General features: G+C 37.2%; 1 protein-coding gene across 1 annotated transcript in view; it reads right to left on the minus strand.

Annotated features, from left to right (window-relative positions):
- The window catches only part of Adgrv1 (adhesion G protein-coupled receptor V1), a 468,823-nt gene that overhangs the window by 440,524 nt on the left and 6,010 nt on the right, over nucleotides 1–22,289 (minus strand). Inside the window, exons 6-15 of the mRNA XM_051182821.1 lie at nucleotides 21,431–21,544; nucleotides 19,116–19,681; nucleotides 18,547–18,817; nucleotides 17,704–18,033; nucleotides 12,122–12,298; nucleotides 8,968–9,191; nucleotides 4,075–4,201; nucleotides 3,799–3,984; nucleotides 2,951–3,131; nucleotides 1,075–1,238 (exon numbers count right to left, since the gene is read on the minus strand). Of these exons, the coding sequence (XP_051038778.1) occupies nucleotides 1,075–1,238; nucleotides 2,951–3,131; nucleotides 3,799–3,984; nucleotides 4,075–4,201; nucleotides 8,968–9,191; nucleotides 12,122–12,298; nucleotides 17,704–18,033; nucleotides 18,547–18,817; nucleotides 19,116–19,681; nucleotides 21,431–21,544 (2,340 nt within the window). The remainder of the gene's footprint in view (nucleotides 1–1,074; nucleotides 1,239–2,950; nucleotides 3,132–3,798; nucleotides 3,985–4,074; nucleotides 4,202–8,967; nucleotides 9,192–12,121; nucleotides 12,299–17,703; nucleotides 18,034–18,546; nucleotides 18,818–19,115; nucleotides 19,682–21,430; nucleotides 21,545–22,289) is intronic.

A 22,289-nucleotide genomic window follows, 5' to 3' on the forward strand; every position in this document is an offset into this window, starting at 1 on the left:
GAATCATACATGTAATTATGCATGCCTATTCATTTTTGATAGCTCAATTATTTATGCTAATATTCAATCTTTATTGCTAATACTCTAAGGCAGAAGCTACTTAAAACGTCCGCATAAAACTCAGATTCGCCTAAAATCATTTCAATATTCTTCAAAACAGTCATTTTATTGTGGCTAGCTATAAAGCACAATGGAAATACATATGTTTTGACTTAAGTAAGGAAAGCATGGCTATGTCAGAGTTTATATTATTTCTATAAGAAAATGAGAAAGAAATTAACTTTAAGGAAAAAACTAGAACAGAAAAAAATATAACAATTTTAACCCCTTCAGAACAGAGCACAAACAGTTGCTAGGCTGTTTGCTCTCCACTGTGTCTTTACACCTTCAGGAAGGTTCCTGAGGAGGTCCAAAGACACCAGTACTTCTGTGTCCTCTAAAGGATGAGACCCATCCCTCTGGATCTTATATCCCAGGTGGATCCTTTTCCCTTTCACATCGTCTGCCTCCTCCCTTCCCAAAGGAAAAAAAAGAGAGAATTTTGCCTGTTGGAGAACAGTTCTGAGAGAAGGAGACATGATTCATAGCTTTGCCCTGAGAAAAGTCCATTCCCAGTCTTAGCAAAGTTTTCTATCTTCTCTGTTGAGCTCACAGCCCGGGCCCAGTGTCCTGATGTTGAAGTGCACCATGAGATACCCTAAGGCAGACCTGTTGCCTGCATCTCCCATAAGCCTGCATTCTTGGTATTTGCTCTATGACAGGGTTACTGACCACCACCAGTTGTAAGGATTTAAAAATGCAAATGCTTTCACAGGATACCCAAATAGCATAGCTTTCTTGCTGTATGTCCAGTCAGTCATAATGAAGCTCTTTATTACAGTTTCATCACAAAATATGCTACCAGATATTTAATCACTTAATAAAAAAGAATAAGTTGTAAATTTAGAATTCTCTTGTGCCATATAGAGTGTTTATCCAACAGCACAACAAAAGATAAACCAGTCAAATAACACAGAAAGGCAAGATTCAACAATTACAACAAGCAAGGAGAAGATTTGCATGAATGGCACTTACTTCATCCACAAGAGAAGAAATGGTAATAGTTTTTGAAAATTCCTGGTCTGCGAAGGAAACAGTTCCTTGCACAGGAAATACATCTTGTGTAAAGTCTGGACTAACCATCCATGATACAGTAACATCCCCAAAGTTGCCTCGAGTTCGTATTACACCATAAACAGCTGGAAAACACACACACACAGACACAGACTGAACATTAAAACAAGCAAAGAAACTTCTAAAATAAGGAGAAATAAAAACACTCCTCATCAAGACTTGTTGGAAGGCCTTGCTCATCAGTCAGAGATTGCAGTCTGTCATGGCCTGGAAGCTTTTTCCAAAGCTCGATGACATGGGACTCCCTCCCGTCCATCGAGACTTCCTGCTCTCTACATGCCCTTATGTGGAGAATGTCCCTGAGCCTGGAAGACTGACTTGTCTGAAAGCTGTCTCTAAGCCTGGATGGCTGATTTATCTCCAGGGTGACCCTTGGCAGAGATTCTTGCTAGAAGCCTCCCCTGTTTCACATAAGTAAGACTTACATTGGGATGGCTGCTATAGGACCCTGCTGCCACACAAGAAGCCTTGTGATAGGAGCATGCACTTAATGCAAATTATGGTTTGTCCCCAGGCTCCCCAGTCCAATATATTTCCTATACTTGGAATAAAATTGAACTGATTTACTGAAGTCTCTCCAGGAGGGCTATCTCCATTGTGTTCAGGTGCCATTCATGGATCTCTGTCATTGCTTCTCTCCCTTTGTTCTCATGGACTGATCACCAACTGACCATGAAAACAAAGGGGAACTCCCAGAAACACTTGCCTAGAAAACACTCCAAGGTTGACGTGTGGGGTGTGTGTGTGTGTGTGTGTGTGTGTGTGTGTGTGTGTGTGTACTGAGTCTGCTCGACATTTTCCATAGCACTTTGGGATATTAAGAATCATCTGGCATAGAAATGGGATTGTAATCAATTATGTATAGCTATTTTAAAGCCTTACAAGCAGATCCACCAAAGGCATTTGCTGGAAGCTTGACTTGTACTTGACAGGCAAAGTAATTTTTTTACCCAGACAATGCTTTAAAAAAAAAAAAAAAAGAATTCTCATTGGCAATACCAGTTTCTCAGCAGTAACTCTTAGCTGGAGTGTCCTCTCCATTTGCCTTTTCTTCCCTAGGGTCTGAGTTATATTGTATTAGCTAAAATCAAACTATAACAGAGCTCTTCAATATCACAATGCTAAGGAAGAACTGAATACAACAACCCTTAATATGAGTTTTAAAAGATCAGTTTCTAAGTTACATGTCATTTCAGAGGCAGAATGGAAAACTGACAATAGTTACTAAAGAAATGAACTGGGGGAAGAGTGATGAAGAGATGGCTCAGAGGTTAAGAGTACTGACTGCTCTTCCAGAGGTCCTGAGTTTAAGTCCCAGCAACCACATGGTGGTTCACAGTAACCTATCATGAGATCTGATGCTCCCTTCTGGTGTGCCGGCATACATGTAGGAAGAATGCTATACACATAATAAATAAATAAAACTGAAAGAAAGGAAGGGAGGAAGGAAGGAAGGAAGGAAGGAAGGAAGGAAGGAAGGAAGGAAGGAAGGAAGGAAGGAAGGAAGGGGATAGTGAATGGGCCCAACAATTAAGAGCACTTACTGCTCTTCCACAGGACCCAGGTTCAGTCCTAACATCCAAACAGGTGGCTCACCGCCACTAATGCCTGACCACCATGAGCAACTGCACACATCTGCCCACATGTGGTACACACAAATTCACACAAGCACACACAAATACACATATAAATAAAAATATTCTTTAAATTAAGCTGAAAGGAGATTAATGTCCTTTTCAGTGAGCAGAAATAAAATATAGTAAACAAAAGCATTTACCACTATAGATATCCTCTCCTTTGCTTTCCTTTATTGACACAGTCAAAGCATCAGAAACAAATTCTATGATTCCATGAGGATCGTCGTTTTCTAGAATTGTTATGTTGACAACTGTGGTACTTCCCAGCTTGCTTTCCCGTTCACCGTGGCTGCTGAGGACTACCCAGCAGTGCTCATCCAACTACAGAAAGCATGCCAAATTAGAAAAAAAAAAGTAAAGTTGATGTTTTCAAAGCAAATAAAATATGTAAATGAATGACAGTATTAATATGGGCAACTATTCAGACACAGATATCATACTAAAAAGAAAAAAGAGTTGGTGCTATTTCTAATTTTTAAAAATATTTACCTACTAACTGGAGACAGGAGACATAAATATACATTATACAAAAAGGACAAGGAATTCTAAGCTGATAAAAATCTAAGAATGTTTCATTGATGAACAAGAGTAAAAAGAATTAATTTGGAAGTTGCATATGGATTGTAATATAAACATAAATGAAGTACATCTGATTCTTCTAATATGAAATATTTCTGTTTCTAAAAAATAATTTTATATCAAAACTTCATTTTAAAACCACACCAGTAAGCATTGTCCATATAGAGAACATAAACTAAAACATCATAAATGGAGAAAACTGGTCACACAGTCAAAGTCTCATATTGTTTTTCATTTCCTATTTTGGAGTTAAATGAATCTTATTCTGGTTTTTAAGCTCTCTTTTAAGTTTTTCCAAACATGAATACTCTGTCTTATGTCTCTGTCAATGTTCAAAATGTTTCTATTCTCAATATACTTATACTGTCAATCTTCCCCACGAGCGTAAGAGAAAGTCAAAACCTGGTACCTCTGGGATGCCATCCAGTCTGGAGAGCAAGGTGATCACTACTTCTCGTTCCCCAGGTATGAATTCCAGCACCCCTGTGTTTCCATAGAATTCATTACTCTCTCTGGGTTCTATGTGATAGCGTAGAAATTGTTTGACAAGAGAGCCCCTGGATCGAGTAATACGCAGTTCTACAGCATCTCCTTCCTTCAAAAAACAAAAAATCCACAAAAGTTCAAATTCTTGTAGAACATTTTTCTGAAGTTCTGAATACAGAATGAAGTTTTTCATACTTACTTTTATAAAATATGGCCCTCTAGAATCAGGAGAAAATTGAAAAACACCTCCAGGATCATCATTTTCCAAAATAATCAAGTCTCGGCTAGTGTATCCTGATTTCAGTACTTCACTGTTCACACTTACCCTGGAAATGGAGAGGAAAAAGCACTGCTTTATTCTGAATTTTTCAAGCTTTGAAAAGGCCAGTAATATTTACAATATTTCCAGACAATTAAAAAGGCAACTAAGAGTTGAACCCTTAAGAAAATCTACATATATTAAAATAACTTCACACCAAAACTGGTTTCATTGATAACACTTACTGAAATATTTCTGAATTCTTCATATCTTTTTTTATAATTTTCTGAACTAAAACATTTACTGAAGTTTTAGAAATTTGAACTTTCTAATTAGTTGAAAAATATATTTAAACAACTTGGTAGCTGCTGAATTATGCTTCTCTGATGTTTTTTTTTTAATTTTACTTACATATGAATTTCTTTTAAGTCTCCTTAAATATGATTATGTTAATTGAGTAAGGGTATGTATTGAGTAAAGGTATATATTAAGTGGGTAACTACACACCAGAAATGACCAAAACTAAATAAATAATTATGATCAGACCTTTATAAATAACTTTTATCTTTCAAGTGTCAAGTGTCTCAGTTTCAACCTCAAATATATTTAAGGGGAAAAAAGGTAGAATATATTAGAATAAAAGGAATAAAATGGATCTGACATGCTCACATGCAATAACAACTTATGTATGTGTGTTGTATGTGTATGCAGATAAATAGGTAGGCAGATAATTTTTTAATTTCTGGAATTTGTGCTAGAGTATAATTAGGATGATCAAAGAAACAGTAGTCTCTGAGGTTTGGAGTTAGCTCTTTGGAGTCTTAGTCATGCAAGTTGGACTTAATCTCTCCACATGTCACTTCCTAATGAACAAAAATATAGTCATGTTCTGACCGCCAAATCACAATGAAACCATAAACAATCCATAGAAATGTGCACAGGCCAGTGGTTTCTATGAGGGAAGGGACATGAATCAACATGCTTCTGCTTTTAGGAATCACACAACCAATACCTAACATGCTAGTAATCACAGAGGAAGTAATCCAAACACCAGAACAGTTATGTGCTGTGTTGACAATGCCTCTATTTCATTTCTATAAATATCTTCATTAATTAAAATCCCCTGTGTCCACATAAGCTAGGAGATAAGAAAACTGGATGAAAAGCAAAGTATGTAAATCAGTATGAACAGTTAATAGATGTTTTTAGACTTCTTTAAAATATGCTACTGTAATATATCATGCAAACTCTTAAAAAATTCTCTATGAAACATACATATGAAAGCAAGAAACTGCAAAGCTATATTCGGAAAAGCCACTGATTTCATGTTCTCTGTTAAACAAAATACGAGACTCAGAAAGGACTTCATATGGAAACTACAATTGTTCTCTGGTGTAAACTATATGCAAAGTTAAAATTTAAAACTCTTCAAAATGTAAATACACTCAATTCTTCAATGTTTCATAAAAATATTTTAAATGCATTCGTAACGCCAAACTGAGGACCCCAGACTTCAAGCCATTCATACAAATCCTGTTGTCACTAGAGAATAAATCTGCACACAGACATGCACAGTCAGGTGGACAGGCAACATTGTTCAAGACTGGTCATGCACAATGGCAGCTTCATCATAAATCAGTCATTCACAGAAAACAAAAATATCAAATCTTCAAAACAGGGCAATATTGTGCACACTTACCCAAAATACACGACAAATCTTTCTGTTTCTACCCTGTCAACACAGAAAGAACTGTGGGCAGGGGAAGGGGATGAGGCAGGCATACCATTTGCTAAAATCTCACTACAAGGAGCTTAGAGTGTGGTGGTAAAACAAAGTTAAAGAAAGCAGCCTCACCCACCTCGCCGCCTAGAGCTAGTAATTTTCAGTTTGTGGGAACTATGCACACAGCATTCTCTGCTATTGACAAATGCTAGCAATCCTGCTCAGGGGAGATGACCCCAGGATCAGCAAGCATGTCAAGACCCATTTAAGACATTGCGTTCCTGGCACCCTCCAAAGCACAGATGCCCGCAAGTGTTGTGCACTTCCAGAAGCCACAGCAGCTGAGCAAATTTCATTCAATCCTACTTATAATTACTCACTTTAATTAGGTTTGGAAAAAATTCCACCCTCAGATCTAAAGCCAGTTGTTATTTGCATTAAAAATTCTGTAGCAGAGAAATCCGTACCTTTCAATGCTGGCAGGGAAATATATTCAACGAGTCACAAGACATCACCACTTTTAATTACAATTTTGTATCAGGAAATCTAAACACTTTTCCATGTCCCTATTGTATTTCATCTTCAAATAACCTTGAAAGGTATGCACAAAACTAAGTAGCTCTTGAGCTCAGATTTTAAAGTAGAATTTATCATTTATAAATAGTTATGTACCACTTAATTATTTTCATGACATAAAATGAGAAGAAGGTGCTCCTAATTGTGAAATATTAAACAACACAGTACTTTTAATGGGTATTATACTAAAGTTGCTTTTAATTATCAAGTCAACTTTAGTTTATATTTAGTTTAAATATAAAGTACTTAAGTTTGACCTTAGAGAAAATTGTAAAATACATCCTAATAAAGTATTCCTATTTTTGTTGTGATATAATTACACTAGTATTCATTCATTCATTGTTTCTGCTTAAGTCTCATTAAGACTTTGGAAAACTAAAGAGAGATTTCGACAAAATCATTTCCAAATGGTAAATTTCATTCTCATTTATTTATCTAAACATTTTTTGGATGAAAGAATATAATTGGGCTATTCTTTTTTTCACACTAGTTACTAACTGAATTGACATTTTAGTGTGCATTTGAACTAGTTTGCTCTACTTTAAAAGAACAATAATATTTAAAAAAAAAAAAGAACAACAACAACAAGAACCCTACAATTTCCTCTTCCCTTTGGTGTATACTATTTCACACAGGGAGAGGAAGAAAAGGAAAAGAAAAAAGCCTCAGAAAATTAGACTTAATTCATTTCAAATGTTCATGTTACATTTGAAAGACTAGAAAGAAGCCATTAGATTTGCAGAGGTATATATAATTCCAATTATTCTTTAAACACCTAGTTGAGATCAGCCAAGCTAACAAGGTTTCTATTAAGCCCCACAGATTTATAATTACTGTTCAATTTACTTTAGTCTTCCTTACAACTACCCACTGACTTAACTGTGCTCAGACCTAAATATTGTAAAGGTCCATGGAAAACATTAATTTCCAGTTTATATTTCATTGAATTCACCAACTTTCATCAAATAAAGCAGTTTTCCACAAGGCAATTTATAATATATCAACATGGTGTCATTTAGGCTGTGGGTTTTGGCTTTTTGGATTTCTTGTTGTTTTAGTTTTGTGGAAGAAGAAAATAAATGTGTGATTGTGATGATAACAAAATGAACAGCGGTATCTCGATGCATCTGCTCTCAGTGGTCCTCATGTTATTCACTGACTTTATAAGCTATACCAGACAAGGTGATGCACACCTTTAATCCCAGAACTTTAACCTCCAGAGGCAGATGATCTCTGTGAGTCTGAGGCCAGCCTGGTCTATAGAGAGAGTTCCAGACCAGCCTCCCCCCGCCAAAAAAATAAAGGCATAGGAACTGATAATCAGTCCGGTATAAAAAGACACACAATTAAGGCATAAGAACTGGTAAGCAGGTATAAAATGACACACAATTAAGGCACAGGAGCTGATAATCAGATATAAAAGGCACGCAATTAAGCTTTCACTGCTCCACTCGTGCAGAACATGTTACAAAATACCTCAAATGCATTCCTAAATTGTATTATTTATAACTATGAATTGTACAATATTTTCTAGCCACAGTGACATAGAAGGCAAGTATGATTTTGCTTTTTAAAATTATTGTCATCCGTTCAGCATGGGACCATGTCTGGCTCTATGATTTGACACCAACCTAGAAACCTTTATACTTCATGTTTCATGAGAGAAAAAAAAAATGTGATGCTTCTCTTTATGCATCTGGATTATTTCACTTAATGAAATATCTCCAGTTTCATCCATTTCATACAAATGTTACTTTTTTTCTGGCTAAATAAAATTACATTGTATACAGGCATGAATATCTTAAAAAGACACCTGTTGCTGTGTATACTAGTTAAAAATATTCATAAAAAATTAAACGCCCAAAAATAAATTATTGTCATTGATTAATCAGACTCCATTTCCTCTATAGAAGGTATTTTCTAAATTCTCTAAGAAAAAAATAAAGCATAACTAAGCCTTAGAGATTGTGATACCCCCTGAGAAGTGCTGAGTAATTTATTATTGCAAGGGCTGAAAGGTTAACACGTAAATTTGTGTGGGTTTTTTTGTAAAATAATAGTTATTTACTACTTAAATCCCATGCAAAGAGGATAAAGATTAATCTTGTCTTTTTAATCACTTGATTTAGGTCTAATCTTTCCTCTCCTGAAAGTAAAAGCTAGGAAACTTGGTGTGTAACCTCGTGCTTCTCATGGCGTGTTGGAGCCCTCATGAGCAAAGCAACGTGACTGACTATGCTTTAGACTTGTCAGCTACTCCCTATAACAGTCAGCTACTCCACATATCTTCCAGCTACTCCCCATAACTGTCACTACTCCACATAACTTTCTCCATAATGCTCTCTCAGAGCAAAGCAGAAAGGGAAGGGTCATAAAATATAATAATATTCACAGTCAAAGAAAACTCACCCATATACAACAGAAACATCTGAAAGTCATAATAAGACTTCTCCATAGTTTTCACAACATATGGGAAAAATAATTAAAACAAAATCAAAACCATTAATCAAACTGTTCCTGCCATGAGTTATTACCTGTCTAAGGTAAGGGTTACAGTTTCATTCAGTTCCGGTATGTCATCACCTTTGACAGTAATGTTGATCGTTGTGTCACTTTGTCCAGATAAAAACACTACAGAGCCATTAAAGGGACCTGTATCGTCCCGGGTCACTGCTTTTGAATTAAAGCCAGAGGGCTTCAAACTCCAGTAGACAGTAGCCTGGCCATCAGTTCCATCTCGATGTAGGGGGATGTACACCTTATTATATAAAGAAAGAGAAGAAAAAAGCACTTGGCTAAAATATAAGCTCATGAGCTACATGAGCTTTCCACACACAAGCAAATGTAATTGCTGACCATGTAGACACCATATAAAGAAATAAACAATCCAGGGACATTATAAACACAATTGAAAAGCAGGACAGTAATTTTAGATCCATTTTTTACACTTCTGATAATTTATCTACAATATAAGCTGCACCAAAAATATGACCTTGCAATTATCTTAATAAGAGGAAAGATACATTAGAAAGCTAAACAACTGAACAAAAATATAAAACGCTGTCCATTTTGCTATTAAGGCTAGCAACTGTCTTAACTGGAGACAAACAACCAAAGGAACATTCTTAGGAAGAAAAAAATAGAAAAACAAAACTAACAAAAAAGTTGACCCTCAGTCATGTGAGGGAGGTGGTTAAGACATGCAACAGTTGAAATAGTAAATTCACAGCTTCACACAGTAAAAAAAGCAACTCATCCCTTAGGGACAAAGTCAATGCTTTTTAGGCTTTTAGAAAGAAACAGTAAACTTTTAAAAATATATGAAGTCAAAACCATTTTGGAAAGTGATTCTTCACTGTCCAGTTATAGACCCTAACAACAGAAAAGAAACACTGGTCAAGATACTTTGACTTGAGACTTTGATAACAAAAACAACTCCCCTCATTTCTGAATTAAACTTCAAGCCAATTTAAATCAAATCTAAGTGAGAGGTGCTTGGTCTTTGAAAGACTGATACAGCAATACGGAGGTGTTCCTAAATAGATTCAACTGTGGCAACATATGCTTGGGGAGGGAAGGAGGGCAGTATGAATATGCTTTCGTGTGTGTGTGTGTGTGTGTGTGTGTGTGTGTGTGTGTGTGCGTGTGTGTGCGCGCGCGCGTGCGCATGCTTGTGTGCGTGTTTTGACAAGGCTCAGCATTTCACAACTTTACCACCATCATAACTGGTATCAACTATTGGACTCAGAGCTACCTCTAAGTCCTCAGTTCTAACTCAGGGAGCACACAGAGTGGTCAGAGGATAAATCCCAAAATTACTTGTGTTTCCACAATACTACAAACACTAAAAACCAGATTCATAATTGGCTGTCAAATATGATGATGCTGTGTAAAACCAATCACTTTTAAACCATCTATTCTCACCATAAGCAATTAATTCTATTTTTTCTTTAATTTTTGTAATTGAAATAGTATGATATCACTTCCCTTCCTTCCTTTCCTCCCTACACCCACTCCTAGCTACTCTTCCTAGGAACCCTACCATGCCACCCCAACTCCCAAGTTGATACTGCATTTTCTATGACTAGATTTGTTATATATATATATATATATATATATATATATATATATATATATTAAATGTATATGTACAAATATATATAAACACAACCTCTCAAGAATAGTAAAAGTTATAACAAAACCAGATGCTCACCAGTTGTTTATTCTAAAGAGCATGCATCCTATTAACTCTATGCACTAGCCATACATATATACGTATATACGTATATATGTACACTACTCCACTGTTGGTTGGGAGTGCAAACTCATACAGCCACTTTGGAAATCAGTACGGTGGTTCCTTGGGAAAATGGGAATCAGCCTACCTCAAGATCCAGTAATTCCACTCTTAAATATATACCCAAAAGATGCACATTCATATAACAAGGACATCTGTTCAACTATGTTCATAGCAGCATTATTTGTAATAACCAGTACCTGGAAGCAACCTAAATGCCCCTCAACTGAAGAATGGATGGAGAAAATGTGGTACATTTACACAATGGAGTACTACTAAGGGGGGGGAGGATGGAATCTTGAAATTCACAGGCAAATGGATGGAATTAGAAGAAACCATCCTGAATGAGGTAATCCAGTCAGATAAACACAGTATATACTCACTCATATAAGGTTTTAGACATAGAGCAAAGGATTACCAGCCTATAATCCACACCACCAGAAAAGCTAGAAAATAAGGAGGACCCTAAGAGAGACATACATGGTCCCCTGGAGAAGGGGAAAGGGTTAAGATCTCCCATGGCATGGGGTTAGGGGAAAGGGAGCTATGAAAGAGGAGGGGAGAGGAGAACATGAGGGAGCAGGAAGATTGAGTTAGGGAAAGAATAAAGGAGAGCAAGAAAAGAGACACCATAATAGAGGGAGCCATTATAGGTTTTAAGAGAAATCTAACACTAGGGAAATGCCCAGAGATCTATAAGTATGATCCCTAGTAACAATCTAAGCAATAGTGGAGAGGCTACCTTAAATGCCCTTCCCCAATGAGATTGATGACTACCTTATATGCCATCCTAGAGCCTGCATCTAGTAGCCAATGGAGCTAAACACTGAGCTGAAGGCTTGGAATCCAGTTGCAGAGAGGGAGGAATGATGAGCAAAGGGGTCAAGGACAGGCTGGAGAGACCCACAGAAACTGCTAACCTGAACAAGGGGGAGCTCGTGGACTCCAGTCTGATAGCTTGGAAACTAGGGTAGGACTGACACAGACTCCTTGAATGTGATGTTAGTTAGGAGGACTGGGCGTTTATGGGGCCTCTGGTAGTGGATCAGTATTTATCCCTAGTATACAAATGGACTTTTGGAGCCCATCCCACATAGAGGGATACTCTCTCAGCCTAGACACATGGGGGAAGGCCTAGGCCTTGCTCCAAATGATATGACAGACTTTGAAGACTCCTCATGGAAGGCCTCATTCTCCCTGGGGAACAGAAACGGGGTAGGATGGGGGTTGGTGGGGGGAACAGGGGAGGACAGGATGGTGCCAGAACTGGGATTAATATGTAAAACAAGATTGTTTCAAATTTAAATTTAAAAAATATATTAAAAAATAGTCTTCACATTCCTCAGACACATTAGGGCACATCAGCTAAAAGAAAAAAAATGCATACTCACCACTTCAACAGCAGAACCTTTGGGTTCTTGCAAAATGATTGGAAGATTGCTAAGAAAGCCAATTTCTCCATTTGCAATGGCTTGGGTAACCAGTAAAGAAACATTTCTGATTTTCCCCAATCTGGGACTTACTGGTGGAATTGGAGGAAATATATTCACCAATACCACAGCTTCCAACTATAAAACACAAACAAAGACAAGAAAATATAGGATAGTTATTAAATTATCAATAAAATTAAGAAAATAATATATAATCAAGGATATAATCAAGGGTCACCAGTAACTCAGAAGTTCAAGACCTGTCACTGCACCCTTAACTCCTATAGCTCTTTAAGTGACTGCGAGGATCTAGTCTCTTCTGATTCTCAGGTATGATTACTATGGGATTCTCCCTGGGTTCTTTACCTTGTGACTTTGTCCTACCTCTTCTATACTATCTGAATATCTCTCTCTCAAACTCCAAGCCATTATATCCATCACTAGTGAGCATCTCACATGTGTCACACATTTTACAGACAGACTGTCCAAATGTAATTCACTATCCCTGTTCCAGGCCCAATCCACCATTACATTCTTATATATCACTACCTAAGTGTCTGTCCACCTTGTCACCTACATCCAACTACATTTAGTTTTCACAATCAAATGTAAAACAACAATCTCCCCACATTTTCTGCCTGGCTCCCAGTGACCCATACATCCAGTCAGCCACCTACTCCTCTTCTCTGCCAGACCTAAGTCAATACAAGTAGTCCATTCAGAACTCCAACTGTGCCCAGAGCAAACTAACACTTAAGGAAATGCAATACACTTATGATACACTATTAGTCACCGTAGGTGATGAAGACAGTAGTCTCCTCACCAAGAATGGCCCTCCATTCATCGTCTCACAATTTGAAGAATACATCCTTAAAAACCAACCAAATGTCCCCTCTTTCCTATGAAGATTTCTTGTCTCCAGTTGTCTTTGGCCACCTCCTTTTGAAGCTCTACAACTCTCATTAAGCTTATAATGTCACCACAAACTTCATAAATCATTAGTTCATCATCTTATATCTCAAATTTTTGCTTGTTCACAATCTTAAGGGATCTCTCTCCTTGTCAGCCTGTTCCCCATACACAGCCCAAACCTGAAATGCAGCAACTATGCAATAAGCATTTAGAGCTCTATACGAGACATTGCAACTTTCTACAGCTTACATATGGAACTTTATCAGTGATACTGTTCAGTGGAAGAAGTTCATTGTTACAGTACTATAAAAGACCAGAGATCTTAGTTTCACAGGAGACCTTCAGCTTCACAACGCATTTCAAATCTCCTGTGCCAAGCTTTGAAATGCTGACACGATGCCACTATGAAACCAGAGTGGAGATGTGTGGTTTGTGTGGTTTTTCCAGAAATGGACAGGCTGGACAGTTCTCCCATGAATGAAATACTTTGTGACAATCAACATACATTCCAAAGGGACACTGCAAATGCCTCATTTAGATGTCATACTTTTGTTGAAAATTATGTGCAAGAGAAAGACATGAAGAAGTCTACATTTAGTAAGTATCCCATTTGCAGAAAAATAAAAAGAAATTCGATTACAAATTGTGTGCAGAACCGATGTACAAACTAAGCCAAGCAAAGCTATTTGATACTTAAGTAAACTACATTGAGTTTAAAAAATAAGTTGTAAGGAAAAATACATGGTTAAAACCATTTACATATAACTTTTATTCCCAGAAAACATAAATACATGTACATGGTCATATATGCCCATATTCTTACAAAACAGCACAAAAAAATAAAGAACATAGATACATCTGAATGAAATGTTAAAATTAGAGGCTGCATTGGTTAGCAGAAAAGATACATTTGAAATCCACTGGTCACGTGTAAGTGAGTACACATTCATTCCCAGGTATTCACAGCTGCTAAAAATGTCTAAAGCAGTGATTCTCAACCTGTGGGTCACAGTCCCTTTAGCAAATTTTTATCTACAAAAATATTTACATTACAGTTCAGAACAGTGGCTAAAGTACAGTTATGAAATGGCAATGAAATAATTCTATGGTTGGGGATCACAACAACATAAGGAACTGTATCAAAGAGTCACAGCATTCTGAAGGTTGAAAACCACCGGTCTAAAGCATCAAAGGAAGAAAAAAAAAATCAATATATTTTACTCAAAACTTTCTACAAAGAAGAAATAGTAAGTCATGTTAGCTACTTTTATCAGAAGGTCATACAATTAATTCTAGTGCTTGCACTTTTAAAAACTACAAAGGAATGATACAAAGGATGATGGGAAAAGCTCATTCAATGAACTGATCAAATAAGAAATGCTAATTTTAGTGTACTGCCTTTGCTGCTCTGGCTCCTTAAACAGCTGCAAAGCAAAGGTGCTCCCTGCATTCATAAGGGGCCATTCTTTGCCTTCACAATGCTGTGCCCCCAATAGTGTGTTGGCTGAAGGCCTCAAGGCACGGTTCTAGTCCTCCGCCTCCATGCAGCTCTCCATGCAGTACTGGCTGAACACTTACCTTTGTTAGAGTTTCTATTGTTGTGAAGAGATGCCATGACTATGACAACTCTTATAAAGAAAACATTTAATTATGGAGGCTCACTTACAGTTCAGAGGTTCGGTCCATTATCATCTTGGTGGGACATGGTGACATGCTAGCAAAGGCGGTGCTATAGAGAAGGGGCTAAGAGGTCTACATCTCACAGGCAACAGGAAGAGGTCTGTGTGTCACGTTAAGCAAAGCTTGAGCCAAAGAGACCTCAAAGCCTGCCCCACAGTGTCACACTTCCTCCAGCAAGGCCTTACCGACTTCAATAAAGCCACATCTCCCAATAGCGCCACTGTCATTGGGCGCCATTTTCTTTCAAACCACCATAGCAGTCTCTTCATCCATCATCTTTTATGCAAGCTATACAACTTTCTCATTCCCTTCAGCCTTCCTGAGCCTACAGCTGTTTAATTCCAAGGAACTACATCAATAACGGATAACAGCCTTTCCCCTAAACAAGTGCCCTGTTAACTGTCTGCACCCTCTGGCCTCTGTTTTATGATTGCACACAGAGCTATAGAAAGAACTGGATCTCGAGTTTGTAGTGTAAACCACTTCCTAACCCCAGGTCACCAAAAATCAGTCCTCATACTTCAAGTTTTTCCTTAGTTTTCAAGTATTATTTTTTTAAAAAAAATCTGTCACATTTCAGTGGAATGTGGAGATAAAATGGCTAGAGTAACAATTGACCCTCAGAAAGTTCTTAGTGAGGCCCTGTCTACATGGAAGTTACCTGCAGCTACTTTACAAAGCTATTGGGTATTTTGAAAATATTAATAATTTAGCATCAGGGTTAGTGATAATGACAATGATACAGAACTTTCTATCCACGGGGGTGGGGGGAAACTAGTTTTGAAGTATCAATAGAAAATCAATTAGAAACCTGATACAGAAACTGATAAAATTCTCTATAAATCCAAATGACACTTCTGCATCTTCAGTCCTTAGAGACACAGTATCACTAACTGCTCTAGGATCTTAGTCACTAACCTTTCACTAAATGCTCTAGACTCACCAAGGTGCAAGCTACAAAAGCAACAGTGGGAAATACTTGCCTTCTGAAATCTATTGGAGTAATTTTGTTTCCCTGTGAAGGCAGGGAAGGCAGGGTGTACTGAACACTGAGATGCCAGAAATGCAAATAAAATAAAATAAAAGTTTAAGCGGGTACTAACAAGAACATCCTGAATCCAGGAGACACAAGCACCAAATAAGATAAGTGAAATCCAGACACCAAAACTGACACAATTTTTATTAAATTCTGAAACTGCTCAACACCTTATATCCCAAAGACTTTTGGAAATTTGGAGAAAACCATCCCAAGAATGAACTAGTAAAATTGCATGTATCTAATTTAACAAAATCAACTTTAAAAACCAAACAAGTTAGGACATACTTTTAACTTTTTGAAAATTTCTAAATGTATGCCTAAGTGTAATCTAATGGCAGAATTCCAGTTTGCTAGAGCTCTGGTTTTAACCGTCTACTCTACTCAACTTCTCACGTTCTGCCATGGGGCCAGCCATCTCACGAGAGCATACCATAAACCTAGCAAAAGTGAGAGGCAGTGTGAGTAGAGCTGTGACCAGTATGTACGCCTCTAGGAATCTTCAGAATGGGCAAACACCACAGCAAAATGAAGGAAACACAACCAAATTATGATAATAAAGATGAAGGTCAGTATTGCTCTCACCAGTGATGTTGGGAATATGACAAACACCTCCAACTGGATATGCACACATCAAAAGAGTCAAGCACTAGAAAACCATGCACCCTGTAACAGCCATCAACCAGGCCACTTGGTGAGCTGTTGCTCTGGAATGCAGAGCATAAAGGCATTTGTAGCACCCAGCAAAGGAAGGCCACCTTCTGGAGTAAAGAGCTGCCCGGCCTACTTAGCAAGGCTGGACACAGAGCCATAGCCTTTAGGGAGTCAAGAATACTACATGCTTTCAGAAACAAACAAAATTACCTGAATAATAAATTAGTCCTTTCCTCTTAAATTTCTCATCCACTACTCTAGAAGCTAACAGACTGCCTTCTGTGTGATAAAGAAACTGTCTAAAACTACAATTATTCCCCCAAACAAGCACACATCCTAGGATTAAGGGCATGCACCACCATGCTCAACTTGAGATATGATTTTAACTTTATGAATCTATATTCTCGCTACCCATTTCTGTATTAAATTGATTTGTATCAGAATTTGACAAACAACCTTCATTGTTTTCTAATTGAAGATCCAGTCAATATCAGATGTGTGGGACACAAAGATATTTTCTATCTGAAATTAGTGCAGTCATTTTCAACTTTAATATAAAAATACCGTGTCTGGCAAATAGAAGCTGAAAAGTAAAAGTGACAAGATGCAAGGGTAGTATGCAGGGCTCTTAACTGTGGGAGGTCCAGAGAACAGACCCACACTGAACAAACACATGATTTCTGAATGTACTATTTAAAAGAATAAGAAAAGCTTTTCAGATTGTGTTTAGTTTCTGAAACGTTCCCCTTACAATATACACTGTGAGAAATATTTATTCCATAAATGCTATTCTGGTGCCATATTTTCCAAACCAAGTCAAGGCTATGGTGAATCTGTGTCTTGCGCCCTGCTCACCTATGAGCCTGTGCAGTTACCATGTGAACTACAGCCTCCTTTGGAATTCAAAACTGATGTATCTGTACTACCAACTGGCAGAAATATGTATTTCAGCAAAACCTTTCCCTTACTCAGATTTGATGACATAAGGGATGGTCTACCAGAAGTTTTTGTTTTGTTTTTCTTTGCTCGTTCTCCAAGTCTCAGTATGTAACCAAGCTGGCCTCCTGCTTATTTCCCCTTGCCTTAGTCTCTCTACAGCTGGGATTACAGGTGTATACCAAGTATGCCAGCCCTAAGTAGTTTCAATTAACAAATGGAGACTAAATTATAAATAAAAGCAAAATAACTGTTAGCTATTTAACATAGACAACTACAGTTGTAGTTTAACCAAGTTTGAGACTAATTTAAACCATTGAAGTACCTGCACTATGAAGTGGGCTTCATTCTGAAGGAACGCATCATTTCTTATTGGTAATTTTATAGTGACTTCATTGTTATGTTCTGGGAAAAGGAGGCTGCCTCTCCTGGATGTATTTAAGATGCCATCTTTTTCTCGCAAGGGATCCACAGCTCCAGCGGGAATATAGAGTGCAGAATAATTCACCATCACATCTCCTTTAGTTCCTCCTCGTCTTGTAAAACTCAAGGATAAGCATCGTTCACTTGGGCTGCTCTCAATCTTCTGGCTTTCCACAGGAAAAAAGGCTACTTCTCCATACACATTGTCGCTATCCTGAATGTAGAACAGAAGCTATAAATGAAAGAAAATGGTAAAGGGCAGGGTTACAAAAGTGGAATGAACGGAGCTATTCTGATCCTAAATGATCACTTTGTGTATAAAGAAAATTAGAAGACTCAAAAACAGTTTTGAAACTTTTCAGAAACTAAAACTAGAAGGTTTGAAACTTTTTAAATGGTAAAATAAATTTATGTCTGGGCTTAAAGATGGCATTAGAAGCTTTGGCTGGTGGAGAAGCATGCAAGTTCAGGGTTAAACACCCAAAACCAAAAAAAAAAAAAAAAAGTTTTGGGGTGCTTGTCTATTTGAGGGTTTTGTTGTTGTTGTTGTTTTTGTTGTCATTTTAGTTTGGTTTTTTTTTTCCAAAGACAATCAGTTGATGAAGAGAAGTAACCACCACTTTTTGCAAAACCAGCTTTCTTCCTGCCACAGGGACTAAGCATAAACTGGGTCTGTCTGCTTACATTCCTTATCTCTTTTGTGTCACAGGAGTATTGCAGGAGTGAGGCATGACAAAGGCTCTACCTGTGCAGGCTGGCTCACTTCAGCACCTCCTTGTGTAGTATGAGGCAGGATTTTAAGGAGGTACACTTCAGCCTCTTCTGGAAGATCATCATCAGTGACAGTCAGAGGAATTGATGCCAACATCTGCCCTTGTGCAAACTGCAGAGTCCCAGAACTAGGGCTGATGTCAGCTGTAACTGGGGAGGGGTCAGTGCTGTTCCTTGTCAACACCCAGTTCACAGAAACATCTCCATGGGTGCCACCATTTCTGACCACTGTGATTTCTTCAAATCTAGAATTATTGAGAACACACAAGGTCATATCATACCTTGGAAAAGCAGAGACCAACACAAAAAATAATTAGCTTTAATATGAAAAATACATACATACGATTATAGCCTAATAACCTATCATCATATGAATTCATTTTAATACTTAAATCACATTCAGAAAGAAATCAGTAAAGCAGTTATAGAGGAAATGGCACATGTTCTAACAGTTTGATATTGTAATCAACACCATATAAATTAAATCATGTTACATATAGTACAATAAAGTAATTATGATTGTGAGTTTAAAGTAAATTATACCTGGATGCTTTATCTTCATCAATTATAACTGGCCTTTCAAACAAAATACTGTTGAATGAAAGAACTCCATAAGGTTTGTCATTTGGCTTAATGGTGACTTGTACAGTAGAAGGACCCATTAGCACGGCATCCCCCTGCAAGGTGTCCTTTAGTAACATGATATGAAATGATTCAGCTATCTCTGGTAAGGTGTCATCGATTATCTGAAATTTCAAGTGTGATTCATGAACGAAAGGGGGAAAGAGAAGAGTTGTGTTTGGCTGAAGATCAATGAAGTCCATATTTTGCTGGGCATGTGCTGTTGAATTCCCAGTCATAACTTTGTATCTGATTGAAACTTCGGGCTCATCAGATCCAATCAGGTTTCCATCATCATCCTTTCCACGAAGCACAGGAATAGTCACTATGTGGTCATCCTCAGGAATCAAGTATACACTCTGGAGGAATCTCACAGGACTATCATTTTTCCTCACAATGATTTCAATTGAACTCCTAGACACATTAATATCTGCCCCTCCTTCTACACTTTTCAGTTGAATCAAAAACATTTCATCATTTTCCGGCACCTGTTATAGGATACAAGTAAAACATCTTTAGCCAAAATACCTGCAAACAGACCCAAATTTTAAAAAGGAGTATGTTTCGTAGACATGAAAAAGCTTAAACTAAGGAAAACAATGGCAAGCGGCTCAATTAGATTCTATATACTAACATGTCTTAAAAATGTTATTTATTTTTAATTAGAATTGGAAGTAAAAATTAATTTAATAAAACAATGGTATGAAGAATTAGTGATGTGTATTTGTTTCTTTGAATCTAAAAAAACTATAAAATACATATAGTAAATTGGGAATAAATCCTTGTCAATTTTAGATCATTAGTAGAGTCATAAAGAATATTCAAAGTCTAATATCCTAGGATATGGAAAGTATATTAAATATCAAATAGCTGCTTAATTTCAGCATATGAATTTCTCTTGCATCTCTCTATGTGATTTCTAATTCAGGAGTCAATTCTACAGTATTGGGAGAGCACTGTGCCCCTCAGGAAAATGGACGAGAAGAGTCATTTCTTGACAAAATACTAACATTACTCAAGAGGGTAGGTTTTCTTATAGCTTATAGTAATCCCAGAGTTACTTTCCAGTGTGCCTTGCATTCCCTGTAAATTCTATAGTAAGAACAAGAGAAAGCCCACATCATTTCACCCCACCAATGGCAATATAACAAAGTAAAGACACTTCTCCCAAAGAGCACTATCAAATCTTTTAAATTTACAAGAGCAGTAATCAATTCCTCGTGCACAGATCATAACCTACTATTGCCCTGGGATCGCAGAGAAGGAAGCTTTAGTTGATCTTGACCTAGAAAAACAAAGGTCATAATGCTGCCAAATGTTTCAGGTCTTTGCAGAGAAAGCTACCTTAGTTTCTTTCCAGAGAAATCTACTTAAGTTTCTAATGCATTTTCTCATTAAGTATTATTTGTGCTTTGGTTACAGAATTTTTGTAAGAAGTTACACATTTCTATTTTTTCCTATCATTGCTTCTTTAGCAATATGTGCATTCCTTTGCAAAATTTTCCTTACTGGCTCATGAAGAACATTTTTGTACACCAGTATTCAGATTTGGGATTGCCTTTGCAATTGAACTATAGTATATATCTAAATCTTCAGTGGACTACACATGAAATATAACTATATCTTCTCTATGAACAGTAAAACTAAAAGTATCTAGAGATAGAAACCATTAAAGATGGTTCATCAGTTAAAGATGCCATTAAGGCTGGTAACCTGGAACTGATTTCCAGAAATATGTGTGAACTGCAAAAGCAAACATATACTCTAGTAAATAAATATTTTAATCTAAACAAAAATACCAATTGCAGTAGAATTTTTATTGAACTTCTACTAAAACACAGTTGCTAGATAAGCACCCATGTTCCTGTCCAAATAAAGGATTAATAAGAATAGTAAGCAGATATAATCTTTATATTAAGTCTAGTTGTCAATTAATATTCAAGTTCATTTTGAGACACTGGAGATAGAAGCAAAGAATTTGCACATGGTAGGCAAGTGCCTCTCCATACCTCCAGCCCTGTACGCACAAATTAATATGAAATAAATCAGGTAAATATTTGCAAGCTGCATCCCCAAATAAGACTTGCTACTCGTGGCTAAAGTATGAATGGGTACAACACATTAACTTGCCAAAAGACTGCACTCTTGAATAATTTAAAATAATGAATACAATTTAACATTAGAAAAATGGCTCTCTACCAGACCCTGTCTCTTCTACATATTTAATACTACCTGACCTCATCATCAAGTACTGTCCAGTTGTGAACTACGGCGGCCCTGCCTGGTGGGAAGGTGATATTTCCTCTAACTGGATTCAAATCTTCTTCAGGGGGATTTGGACCACCTGACACCTGCAAAGAAATACGCAGTGCACCAGTTAAATAAATAAATAAATAAATAATCTAAAAGCAAAGAAAGTACTGCTGTCATGCCAGCTGGCAAATTCTGAAGTTAAAGGTAATTTACTAACACACTTGAGCTTGCATGAGAGACCGCCTTTCTAATAGAATTATAAACTTTGACTATGATTATAGTAAACTGTGTTTTCTAAGATTTGGGGTTGGTGTTGGTTTGTTTTTGTTGTTTGTTTGTTTGTTTGACTGTCATGTTAAACCTGAGGGGAAAGCTGTAGAAAGGTGTCTTTTTGAGAAGAAGGATATTGAAGATGAGTAAATTCCCTGAAGAAATGGGGTCCAGTTCCAGCTCCATCATGGGCTGTGTGACCTTGGGCAAGGTGCTTAACAACTTTGTGCAGTATGTCCCTCTTCTTTAAAGCAAGCAAGAGAGCTTCTACTTTGCAGTGAAGAGGTGAGGCTGTGTAAGCTCATTTACTGAAGTGTTCAGTGAGAAGCACTATCTTATCTGTTAGGTCCTAAAAATAAAAGCTATAACATAAGCTTCTCCCATATGGGACTTCCAGTTAAGAGAAAACAACAAATGACGAGTAAATTAATATACATGTGCAGCATGGGGAAGTGTATTACAGAGAGAAACTGAAGAGGATTAGGGAGACTGAGTGCTGGGGGACAGGACAGCTTTCGATTTCAGCAGTTATAGTGTAAGGCGCAGAGTATATTACAATATGAAATGTTCCAC

The sequence above is a fragment of the Phodopus roborovskii genome, unplaced genomic scaffold, assembly GCF_943737965.1.
Source record: "Phodopus roborovskii unplaced genomic scaffold, PHOROB, whole genome shotgun sequence".
Taxonomy (NCBI): Eukaryota; Metazoa; Chordata; class Mammalia; order Rodentia; family Cricetidae; genus Phodopus; species Phodopus roborovskii.